Raw genomic sequence first — 13129 nt, 5'->3', positions numbered from 1 at the left:
ACATTATAGACCTCCTTGGGGAAAAATAATTAACCTTTATATTGTATTTCCATAGCCCCAATTGCTGATAGACGAAAGCCTAGGGTCTCTAGCCCCTGCCCACTCGGGTTTCAGAGGGGCGCTGGAGGGTTTTCATCTCACCAGTGGCTGCATAAACCACTAGTCATCTTAGAAAGCCACAGAAAACCCCTTGGTGAAGGATGTCATCTGTTCTGTGTCGGTTTTCATGCGAGTCTGGAGTCCAGGGCCCAGACACTGTTGCCCCACACTGAGTTACGGGGCTTCCTGCGGGCTTTTCCTCCCAAATAAGCCTGGCTTGTCATCTGCACTGACAGACAGGAAATCATGGCTGCGTGGTTGCGACCATTGCTTGGCCAATAAAGGGTGCACGTTCTGACTGCCAGCTCTGGCAGGATTGTGACTGAAAACTGACGTGACTGTGAACACAGAGCTGGACAAGCAGGACATCTTCCCATTTTAATCAAACATGATGAGGAAAAAAAAAATACTGTTTAGACTCTAAAGTTGAGGGCTTTTCCTGATCAGAAGCCTTGGTTTATTAATCTAAGTATTTTTAGTTGTATAGGTGCTTTGTGGACATAGAAGTAATGTCTCTTTTTTCTATTTTAATCAGCCAAAAATTTGGTTTAATTATTAAACAAGGGGATTCATGCATAAAACTGAGCTTTCACACCAAGCTCTGTGACCTAACCCATAGCATGGAGAATTGCAATGTAATGAGACTTTCCACTTATTTATTCCTGTGGCCATTGGATGAATATTCATGATGTATTGCCTCTAAGTTCCATCTCGAGCATTGGGATAAATTTAAGAGGTGACGTCTGCCCTTGGAGAAGTTGTGGTTTCCCTTGGAAGATCAAATGGGCATGCACCAAAGAAGAATGACATGATAAAATCTCTAAGGGCATTAGGAGGGGCTGACATTTGGCCCAAGAATAGCTAATGGTTTTGAAGATGGGATATAACGTCCCTTCTTGGCTTTTAGGAAATCAGCAAGGATTTCTCGAGTTTAATATTCTTTTTTTTTTTTTTAAGAATTATGTATATATTAGAGAGAAGGAGAGAAAACACAAGCAGGAAGGGCAGAGGAAGGGAGAGAAACTCAAGCAGACTCCCCACTGAACAGGGAGCCCAACATGGGGCTGGATCCCACAACCCCAAGACCTCGACCTGAATGAAAACCAAGAGCCAACATGGAAATGACTGCACTACCTAAGTACCCCTTGAGTTTAATATTCTTGAGGGAATATTCAGTATTCAGTTTCAATATTCTCAAGGGAATATTTAAAAAATGAGTGATGGGCATTAAGGAAGGCACTTGTTGGGATGACCACTGGGTCTTGTGTGGAGGTGAAGCATCTCTGGCTTCTGTTCCTGAAACCAGGGAGGCACTGTATAGTAACAAACTGAAATTTAAATTGTAAAAGTTAATTATTTAAGTTTAAAAAGATGGGAAGAAGAGAGTCTAGGTTGGAGTAAACTGTTACCATCAGGTCCTAAAATCATGGTATTTCAGAGTAGAACGAGATCTAGGAAATGATGAATTTCCTCCCCATTTTATAAACAAGGAAACTAAGGCTCAAGGGAATTAAGTGACTTGCCCAAGTTAGGGAATGACAGAGCCCCAGCTCAAATGGAGCATTCCCGAACCCAAACATGATGTTTTCACCTATACCATATGAGGAATATTTAAAAATTATATATAACACATATATAATGTAATATTTTAATAATTTATATATATTAAATATACATAAATATATATTAAAATTTGAAGCTCTTCATTGTTTTCTGTATGCAGTGTGGTCTTTTGCAGTCAAGGCAGAGTAGACAGAAGGCATATTTCTGAAGCAGACTCTGAAGCCATCGTGACTTACTTGCCACCCCCTTAAAAAATAACTGACAAAGTGACAGGCCCATAATAGGCTCTCACAGGACACTGATGAAATATGACCATCAGTTACAAGAGAAATACTCCTGCTCCTCTTCAGACTCCAACAAGAGCTCTACAGAAAAAAAAATGGGAGTCCGCCTTGGGAGATGTAGGAAGCAGGGAAATGGGATTCTGCTTCTTGTCTCAGAGAATCTTGAGTCCTCTTACCACCAGAAGCTTCATTAGGTCCTTGCTTCTTTATTTGTCCAGTGGAAATGATAAGCCACTATAATTCCCATTTTTGTCACTTTGGGCTCCAGTTAACTAGACCTCTGATGACTTCACTCCTAACTTTTTCTAAGATTTTGAAGAACAAATCATCCCTGTCCTGCTTATCTGGTCCTACCTGGGCATAAAAATCCAGACCACAAAGCAAATTCATTTTATCAACTTCATAAAGAAACCTTTTTCTTCATGGAAAGTGTCACTCATAGACTTCTTTTAAATAAGAAATTCCTGGGGCACCTGGATGGTAAAGTCAGCTAAGCATCTGACTTGATTTCAACTCAGGTCATGATCTCAGGCTCTTGAGATTGAGCTCTGTGTCAGGCTCCATGCTGGACGTAGAGTCTGCTTAAGATTCTCTCCCTCCCTCTGTGGCTGTCCCTCCCCCAACCTTGCGTGTGCACGTGTGCGCTCTCTCACTCAAATAAAAAATTCCTGTTGTGATGTATCCATATCTGGGGGGACAATAACAGAGCACTCTACAGCAATAAGAGTTAAGTGAAGGAAGGAGTGAAAACTAACACAGGACTTGGCATATAATAAATGCTGAAGAAGTGTTAGCTTTTTAAGAGTATTTTTATAATATGGTTTAATTTGCCTACACATTTATAGAGACCCAGTGGTACTGTGGTATAAAGTGGTATTCAGTAAGGAACTCCTAAAATCAACATGCCTGATTCTTATTACTGACCTTATTGTTTTGGGCATCAAATATTGATAGACGCACCTTCTCTGTGAGGGAAAAAAATGATGCTGAAATGCAGCCATAATGCCTGCTTTACGTGCATGCCCATCTTTCCTTCCCTCTTTAATATAGCCTCCATGCTTTAACCTGCCTGACTCCCCCATTTGCCTTCCCACAGATCCTCCCCAAGTCCCAACGCAGTTAGAAGACCTCAAGGCCTTGCTTTCAGCCACTGGACCGAACCTTCCTTCAGTGCTGACATCTCCTCTGGGGGCACAGCTGGTCCTGCATCCTGGGAATTCCGCTCTTGTTGGTGAGTCCAAATCTCTGGAACGTTGGGCTGAAATCCAGGGCTGGACAGGATTTATGGATGGGTGACTGCTTGCAGGTGGGATGGAGGCAGCAGGAGGGGGTGGCCAACAGGAAATCACTAAATTGCCTACAGAATCCAGACTCACCAGTGGAAACTTGGCTGACTTTCCATGTGAGGTGAGTGCAGATCTTAGTCTGGACTCTAAAGCTTGTCTAGATTCCAACATGGCTCCTTTCTGAATCGTCTTGGGCTGATGCCACAGTCCAGATCCTCTCAGTCAGATTGACTCACTGAACAGTAAGTAAAGAGCAGAGCAGAAAAAATGGCTCATATATCCCCATTCCCTTGCCAGCCATACACCAGTATGTGCCCATGACCTTGTCCTAACTCAACTAGAGTTTTAATCAGCTTTCAAGAAGAAAAATCTAGATGATTCTATTTAGGTTAGCCTTCTATATAGATAGGGCCTGCAACCAACCCAGATGGACTCCTCCAGCAAGTGTTTAAATAACTTTGCTGAGTAAAGCTTCCCTGGCATCTGTCAATGGGAACCTTCACCAAGTTATTGCCCACGTGGTTGGTGCTCTCTGGTAGGAGAGGAAGTACAGGGGACCATCGATGTCCTGGGCCCTCCACTCGAGAATCAGGGAGATGCCACGAGAACCTCTGTACTCCTGCCTTGACTTCTGGAGAGGGTCAAGGTGGAAGAGAAGAATTATATGCCTTCAAACCCTGGGGGGGGCAGGTCTACAAAAGGGGGAAATCCTCATGCTAACTCTTTGAGGCCCCAAATGTTGGTAATGGTAACTAAAATTATTCCTTTGGCTTTAACGTGGAAAGTTCCTCTTCTCTCCTCCCTATCACCTAGCAAGGAGTAGGAGACCAAAGTGTGCCTAGTCATACTGATAAGTATGCCTTATCAACATGGCCACAGGGAGTGGTATAGGATTACTAACAGAAAGATTACCTTCAGTTTTCATTATGATCTAAATAACAAAGACTGCTCATAGTATATGAGCATGTGGAAAAAGCTTATAATTTCTGTTTCTGATCTGATCCTAAAAATAAGACACATATAATGACAAGTAGCCCTATTCTGTTTCTCATAACTTATACAAGCTTGGCATTGAGTTTTTCCACATCGTATTAATCAAAATTCATGGATGTTTCTTACTGCTTTCTTTTGGCTTATAAATGGTAAATGTATTCCAAATTAAATGTGAGCATTGTAAACCTTTTTTTAATTGTAGACTCATCACTGTGAGAAATTGTCACAACAATTCATCATTAGCAGAGGGTGCAGCAATTGTTTAGTTTCAAGTTCAATAACTCTTGGGTCACTCAGATGCTGTTCGGCATGCTGGAAATATGAACCTGCTCATATTTTTCCATGATACTTTTACTTTCTTTCTTCTTTATTCTGGAATGATATTTTGTCTCATTGTAGCCATGAGCAATAAGAATTTACTGTGCTTTATGCTGCTGCGTTCCATCGCTAGTTCATAGTGCTTTGTTACCTTAGACTGGTATTTAAATCTAACCATTGAAAGACACTGTAATACCCTAGTCCACATCCAGACTGTTCCATTTGAATGGGACAGCAAGTCAGTTACCATAAAGTCCCTAAATGCAACTTCTGGGGCAACTCTAGCAGGGAATGTTGATGCCTCGCCAGCACTGGAGAAGTCGGAAGGATCTACATGGAATTGCAGAGATGAATTAAGAAATGATGTCAAGTATCAAGACTCTGGGAAGTTCGTCATTTGAAATAGACCAGGACCTAGCTGATGTTTTGGAGCTGAGCACAGAAGGATGGGTGGGATTCAAAGAGGCAAGGAAAGGAAACAGGCATTGAGGGTGAAGAAGATACTATTAGGCTGCAATAATAAGGTGTAGAATGTACATCCGGTATCAGTAAAGAAAGAGCTATAAAATACCACTACTTTGAAAGTGATGATGGGCAGCTTAACCAGGATAGAAACTAGACCATTTAAAGGAAAAAGCCTCAGCCAGAGCTTGTCCACTCAGCTTTGGCTTTGACCCTCACCCCAAAAATTCTAATATACCTTCTCCACTTTGAGCCTCCCCAGCTATCGACTCATCCTGATCTGTTAGTCTAGTTCCTCTTATTTGCACTGGCTCCCATCCCTGGCTCCTCCTGGTGGCCCTTTGAGACCAGAGTGCCTGTTCCAGGTACAAACTTAGGTCAAGGAGGCAAGTCTGTGTAGGGTTGCTACAGGCTTAGATTGGGAAACTGTCAAAATGTGGAGGACCTTGATGATTAGACTAAGGAAATAGATTGACTATGTGGGACAGATATTTAGAGGGTTTTTAAGTAGGAGAACGATGTACTGAAAGTAATATTTGAAAGAATCTGGTATTCTGCAAGAGTAATCAATAGCGGGAGCAATTTAAGGAAGAAACCCTGTTTTGAATGTAACAAATGTTCTTGGTCAAGATGGGTATGTGGCAAAGATACTGTTAATTGCCCTTTCCACAACCAACACATCTTCAATCAATCATGTCATTCTTTTTCATTCAGCCCAGGCACTGTCTTGGATTGGTGGCAGTTGACAGATAGGATGAAAGCCATTTGCCAACCCTGTTGTTGCCAGTAAACAGTGACATTCCTGTGTATGTATTTCTCCCATCGATGAGATAGATACGTTGGCTGCAACAGATTCAGAGAACTTTATGGTTCTGTGGCATAGGGATAATAAGTCATGAACTTGATTCTTATGTTTTCATGGGAAGAAGGAAAGAAGGAAAATCAGGGTTTTTTTAAAGCCATATATCAGAGCTGGGGCACCTGAGTGGCTCAGTGGATTAAAGCCTCTATCTTCGGCTCAGGTCATGATCCCAGGGTCCTGGGATCGAGGCCCACATCGGGCTCTCTGCTCAGCGGGGAGCCTGCTTCCTCTTCTCTCTCTCTCTCTGCCTGCCTCTCTGCCTACTTGTGATCTCTATCTGTCAAATAAATAAATAAAATCTTTAAAAAAAAATCTGTGGAAGAATATTTAGAGATACAGAAACATAACTGTTATGTACCAGTTAATGAAAAAAGTTGTGAGCAGAATATGGAGTATAATTTTGTTTTAGACAAAAGATGCATATAATGTGCATATTAATGACTAGGAAAACGATATTGGTACTGGTTTTATCTGAGCTAGGCAATTACAGATAATTTTCATTTTCTTTTTGCTCATATTTTTAATTGTTCTACAATGGAGTTGTATTGCTCTCATAATAAAAACACCAATAAAAGTTATTTTTATATAATATAAATGCTAATGGCCTATAAATGATACTGTGAGAAATATTAATTTTGAGTCTTAGTGACCGCCCCCAAAAAATTGAACAGAAGGCTGCAAAAAGGTGTAGGTGTGTGGGGAGGCCCGAGATGCTGTTATTATAAAATTGGAGCCTGGAGACCTGGACCAAGACCACTAAAGGGGGGACATGGGCCTCGCCCTCCACAGTAGTTGGCACAGCTCAGGCCTCCCAGCAGAAAGGACAGCTGTTAAATAAGGACAAAGAAAATTAGTACCCATCTTGCCTAGGACAATGGAACTAGTTAGGCTGGGTCTACTCTGCATGGCCAAGCCTCCTTGGCAATTTTCCATGTCTGTGTCATACAGCAAAGTGTATGAGAGCAACACAGGACTCATTGGTCCCAAGTCTTCATTTTCAGTCATGGAAAGTGAGACCCACATGGGCCTATGCATGTGTCGCTCAATCAACATTCCTTCTTGAAAGTTTCGGCAGTGGCTTAAAGTGAAATCAATGCCAGAATGTCTGTCAACTAAAACAGTCATTTTTGGAGTAGAATCACCTACTGGGAATCTCAAGGCTTAAGTTGTAATGGAGAAGAGTTAGATCTGATATATGGCTTTTTTTTTAAGATTTTATTTATTTGTTTGACAGACAGATCACAAGTAGGCAGAGGCAGGCAGAGAGGGAGAGAGATGGGAAGCAGGCTCCCCGCTGAGCAAAGAGCCTGAGGTGGGACTTGATCCCAGGACCCTGAGATCATGACCTGAGCCGAAGGCAGAGGCTTTAACCCACTAAGCCACCCAGGCACCCTGATTCTTCCATATTTTATTCTGGTGGCTGCATTGGTGGGAGGTATCATAAATTCAACCAACTCTCTCATGTTGAACTTTTGGATTCTTTGCAATCTTTTGCTAGTATAAAAATATAGATGAGATGAGTATTCTTATTCCTAAAATTTTTGTGTATATATCTCTTAGGATAAATTTCTAGAAGTGGAATTATTGTGTCAAAAGTTTTGTATCTTTTAGTTTGTGCCGTTTTCAAATGGTCCTCCAAAAAAGTTCTACTTCTTTATATGTGCACAGCACTATTTGAGAATTCTCACTTCCCTAAAATTTTACCAATAGTAGATATGACCAAGAGTTTTTAGAGTTACCATTTTAATTGGTGACTATACAACAGTATAAAATACAGTATGAAAATTATATCACTTTAAATTTTTATTTCTTTGTGATTTTTAAGAATTCTGATTTTTAATATTTATTAGTCATTTGCATTCATTTGTGAGTTGTCAGGTCCTTTGTTCGTTTAGTGATAGTTATTTATCTTATTTTAATGATTTGTAGGATACATTACATATTTATATATGTTTTAGATAAAAGTTTTTAATAGCTTTATTGACAGATAATTGGCATTGTATATTTAAAGTCTAAAATTTGATGTTCTGATACATGGATACACCTGTGAAACCATCACTACAGTCAACATAATGAACACAGTCATCATCCCCAAAAGTTACTTCATGCCCTTTTATATAAGCATGCCTTCACACCCTTTCCCCACCCCATGTCCAACCACCAGCCCCCAACAACTGATCTGCTCTCAGTACAGATAAATTAGATTAGATTTCTAGAATGTTTTATAAAAGAGCTCATACCCTGGGGAGAATGGCTTCTTTCACACAAGATAATTATTCCGGCATTCATCTGTATTGTAACACACATCAGCAGTACATGTTTTTTTCAACTAGTGTTCCACTGTACAGATAGACTGCCATTTGTTTCACTACCCACTTGTTGAGGGACAGAATGGTCATTTCCAGTTTCTGGTTGTTACAAATGAAGTTGCTATAGGTATTCATCTACTCACTTTTGTATGGACACGTGCTTTCCTTTCTCTTAATTAAATATCTAAAAGTGAAATGGCTGGATCACATAGTAGGTGTTTGTTTTTCCAGTTTTCCAGACTTTTTTCCAAAGTAGTTGGACTACTCTACATTCCCCGCCCGTGTCTGACAGTTCTGGTTTCTTCGTGTCTTCAGCAGCACTTGCTATAGTCAGTCTTTTGAATTTTAGACATTCTTCCAGGTCTGCAGTGGTTTCTTGTTGGGATTTTACTTTGTATTTTCCTGGTAGTTGTTAATGTTGAGCATCTTTTTGTGTGCTATATGCCTTCCTGATTTCTTCCTGAGTGAAGTGTTTATTCAATTTTTTCCTGTTTGTTTGTGTGTTTGTTTGTTTTTAATTAGGTTGTTGGTTTACTTACTGAGTTCTGAAAGTTCTCTATATACTTTAAATGCAATTCTTTTATCAGATATATACATTTCCAAATATTTTGTCCCAGTCAATGGCTGTCTTTTTACTCTTTTAGTGTCTCTCAAAAAGCAGAATGTTTTAATTTTGATATAGTTCAACCTATTCATTTTTTTTTCTTTTAGAGAGGGTTTTTTCCTATTGTATCTAGGAAATTTTGCCTATTCCAAGGTACCAAAGATCTTCTCCCATATTTTCTTCCAGAAGCTTTATATCCATATTATTTGGATTTAGGCTTTACAGTTAGGTCTGTCATTTATTCTGAGTTTGTTTTTACCTAAGGTGTAAGGTATATATTGAAGTTCATTCTTATACATATGTTACCCAACTTGTTCCACTACCATTTGTTGAAAAGATTATTCTTTCTCCACTGAATTGCCTTGCCACCTTTATGGAAAATCAATTGTCATTGTATGTGTGGGTATATTTACAGACCATTCTGTTCCAGTGATATATTTATCTCTTTACACCAACACTACACATATATATAGCCTCTTTACACCAATACCACATTTGGCCCAATACCTTATGAATCATGAGGTTTTCCAGCCTGGCTGATAGGAATAGGTGTTATTCTATACCCTGTGTGAGCACCAGAAACTGCTACCTCGATTTCTTTCCTTTTTTCCTGCCTCTTCACTTGCATGCACTGATGTACCTTCTACTGAATCCTCAAGGGGGATCTTCTTCAGATTTCGGAAATTCATTTATTCATTCCATCTCTGCAGTTCTCTCTTTTCTGATACTCCATTCTGTGAACTTGAGCCACCTTGATCTCCCTATGCTTTCAGCTGCTTCTCCTAAACTCACAAGTCCCCTGGGTTCTACATGGGTTTCCCTGTGTTACAGCTTGAAAACTCTGTGAAGGTACTGAGCTGGGGAAACATTCTTTTCCCCATTTCTCAGGGATCATTGTCCTTCATTGCCTAATGTCCAGTGTCTTGAAAACCAGTGCCTCTTACATTCTGTTCATTTTTTTATTATTTTAAGCAGGAAGGTAAATTCTGTCCCCTACTCCATTTTGGTCAAAAATAGGCATACAGATATGTGCAAGATATATGTCTCGTGTGTGTGTGTATACCCACATATATATGATGTGTATGTTTTAAATATTTGCCTAGACTAAGCTGATACCCACATATATAGTTGGCAAACTATAATCCCTGGGCCAAATCTAGGTCACTACTTGTTTTTGTAAAGTTTTATTGGCATGCCGCCATACCCATTTATTTACCTATGTATTGTCTATTACTTCTTTCATATCATAATGGAGGAGTCAAATACTTGTGACAGAAACCATACAACCCAGAAACCTAAAGTAGTTCCTTTCTAGTCCTTTACAGAAAAGGTTTGCCAATCACTGATCTAGTCCATCCACCTCATTATGTAGAAAGAATACCAAGGTCTATGATGGTAATCACCCATATTCTGTTTCTGAGGTGGACCATACTCTCTGCACTGTACCACTCTGTCCTTTATCCTATCGCTAGGTTAGGCTTTCTCCTGAAGTAAAAGCCTGAAAGAAAAAAAGCAAGCCAACAAACCTACCTTATAGTAGTAGAGATCTTTCTCAGGAAGGTCAGGAAAGAGAGGCCTAGATTTTTGTCAAAATTGGATGACCTTGAGTGCTTCCAATAAGAAAACACATGATTATATGTGGCTTAAGAAAAGCAGTTCAGTCTCTTTTCTCACCCTATCTTATTTAGGTCCAGAACCTGTTAGGATGTCTCACAGAATATATCCATAGGGTTTGGCCACCCCCACCTATATTTAGCCCCAAACTCTCCTTCATGAGCAAGTGGACTGTGATCCCTCAGGCAGAGGGGCTCCTGAATTCTCTACTAGAACCTCATGCCATGCAAGTCCCACAGAGAGCCAAGCAGAACAAACCTTCTCCTGCCCCTTGTGATTTACCAAGAGGAGAGAGATTCAGGCATTCAAACCTGGGGTTTGCAGAGTAAAGTTTTTCCATGAAACAAGTCATTGTGCCTGGCCCCTCTCCCCAGCCAGGGGCTCAAGGGTCATAGCCAACACACACCGCAGCCTCTCAGCAGCATCAGCAGGCTCCCCAGGGCCCTGCATGGCAGCAGTTCCACTTCTCAGAGCCCTTCCAGTCCTGGAGAAGCCAGGCAGTGAGGCCAAGGCCCACCCACCACAACCAGGTGGTGGTGTTTTCCTTCTGACCACTGGAGACTGGTGGCCTGCACGTTTTCTTCTCCATTCATTTGAAGTGCTGAGAATTGCAAGGCACAGCTGGCTTAGATGCAGTTCCTACTAATCATACCACACTGATGAGGGAGCTGTGGCTGGAATGTTTGAGACCCAGGTGTGGAGTCTAAGGTACAGTTGATAGTCATTGTTCGCATGTAAACCCCACAAAGTAGGAGGATATTTCAGAAAACAGTTGAATAAATAATTAATGTTCAAAGTTGAAAGCCTTGGTGAAGGGCCTAAGGAGGCAGTCCCTCAAAGACAGATAATTTTGCTCATTGAATAAATATTTGTTGAGTGCCTACTATGTCCCAGACCCTATGCTAGGGCTGGGGATACACCATAAATAAGATAGACAAGCCTAGCTTTCATGCATTCATTCCAAAAAAAATTTACTGAGAATTTACTATACATTAGGAACTGACTTAGATCTGAAGATACAGTAACAAACAAGCAGAGTAAGGTGCCTGCTCTTGTTTGGTTTGAATTCCCATGGATGCTTCAGGTCTGGTGGGGAAAGTTATTCAAGTAAGAAGACTGATCAAAAGTAAGTACCAGTGCTCTGGAGGCATGTGGCAGGACAGCTCCCTTGGTCTGAGCTTTAGGCAAGATTTCTTGAAGAGAAGATATTTGAGTTGAGATTAGAAGAGAGGCCAGAAGTGAGCCAAGTGAAGAGTGAACATCCCAGACAGAGGAGATTCAGAGCGTACCAAGGCAGAGGAGCCAGCAGAGGTTCTGAAGCAAGAAAGCTAGAGCATTTAAGGAAGCGTCCAAGCAGTAACTAAAGGGAGAACAACCTAGAAAGAAGACAGAGAAACAGGAGCAAGTTGCTGGCACTCTGAACCCTGGTAAGACTTTCGTACTTTGCACTAATTGCAATGGGAAATCTCTGAATAGTTTAAAAGCAGGAGAGAGACATCATCTGATTTGTGTTCTTAAAAGCCAATTCTGGCTACTCTTCCAGAAAAGAGACTAGATAGAGCCCACCACTTAAGAAGTATTTCAGGTGAGAGAGAACCATGGGTAAGAGCAGAAATTCAGGGATATGTAGGATGTAACACCGAAAGAACTTGGGAAATAGGTTAACGTCAGAGGACAATGGTAGTCCATACAATTCTCTGGAAAGCTCGTGTACCTGCTATGTGCTCGTGACACATTTCAGACTCAAGTCAACATGTTGGAATAAAATGGAGAAGGGCCTAGGTGTACAAGTGTAGAAAGTGTTAAAGGATAGTCAAAGCTTCTGTTGTTAAATCCTCGTTCATTTCCCTAACATATCTGTCCAGTCTCCATTAGATGAGCATCCCATGCCCTCCCCCAGCACTGGAGGAGCTCAGAAACAGTAGGAGAGAGGGAAAAGTCAGTCATGTGAGAGAAAAAGCTCTAAAGAGTTACAGAAAAAAAGTCAAAGGAAACACGAGAGAGGACCCCTTTCTTTGGCAAAGGAAAAATCAGAACGGGCTTCAGAGAGCAATGTTCAAACTCAGTCTTAAGTGATGAGTAAATGCACTCCAAGCACCAATGGAACAGACACTTACTTACTGAAAAACTTCTATGTTCTGAGCACCATCAGAGGCATGGGGATGCAAGAGAGAACAAAATAAAAATCCCTTCTCTCATGCCGCTTTCATTGTGCTAAGAGAAATAGAAAGTAAACACAAGGAAGTAAATGACATAGTATATTAGAAGGTATGGAAAGGATAGTATATTAGATAAGTGCTATGGAAAAAAAAAAAAGCAGGGCAGGAAGAATGGATAGTGCCTGTGTGGGAACGAGGATGCAATTTTAATTTAGATTGAAAATACAGGGCTCATGACGCAAGTTACCTTTGAGCAAAGACTTGAACATGAGCTATTGAGCCTCACATGTGTCTGAAGGAAGAGAAGAAGGGACAGGATGGGAAAAGAGGTGGCAGAGAGGAGGGGAGGCAGTGGAAGAGCCAGTGTACAATCCTTGAGGCAGGGACATGCCTCGTGTGTTCAAGGAACAACAAAGAAGCTAGTGTAGTGTGGCAGGAATGGAGTCATTGAGGTTACGTGTGGAAAGAGAGAAGATCAGAGACGTAACAAGGCCGAGGGCAAATTGTGTAAGGCCTTGTAAATGGTCATGTTAAAATAACAGTGAGAGAAAGAACTATAAATGCCCGAATTTATAA

General features: G+C 40.9%; 1 protein-coding gene across 1 annotated transcript in view; it reads left to right on the top strand.

The window, feature by feature from the left end:
* ADAMTSL1 (ADAMTS like 1) overlaps positions 1-13129 on the top strand; it is a 390585-nt gene that overhangs the window by 315783 nt on the left and 61673 nt on the right. Inside the window, exon 24 of the mRNA XM_044265608.1 lies at positions 3043-3177. Within this exon, the coding sequence (XP_044121543.1) occupies positions 3043-3177 (135 nt within the window). The remainder of the gene's footprint in view (positions 1-3042; positions 3178-13129) is intronic.

The sequence above is a fragment of the Neovison vison genome, chromosome 9 (assembly GCF_020171115.1).
Source record: "Neovison vison isolate M4711 chromosome 9, ASM_NN_V1, whole genome shotgun sequence".
In the NCBI taxonomy this organism is placed as follows: domain Eukaryota; kingdom Metazoa; phylum Chordata; class Mammalia; order Carnivora; family Mustelidae; genus Neogale; species Neogale vison.
This window is presented reverse-complemented; position numbering and strand designations above follow the sequence as displayed.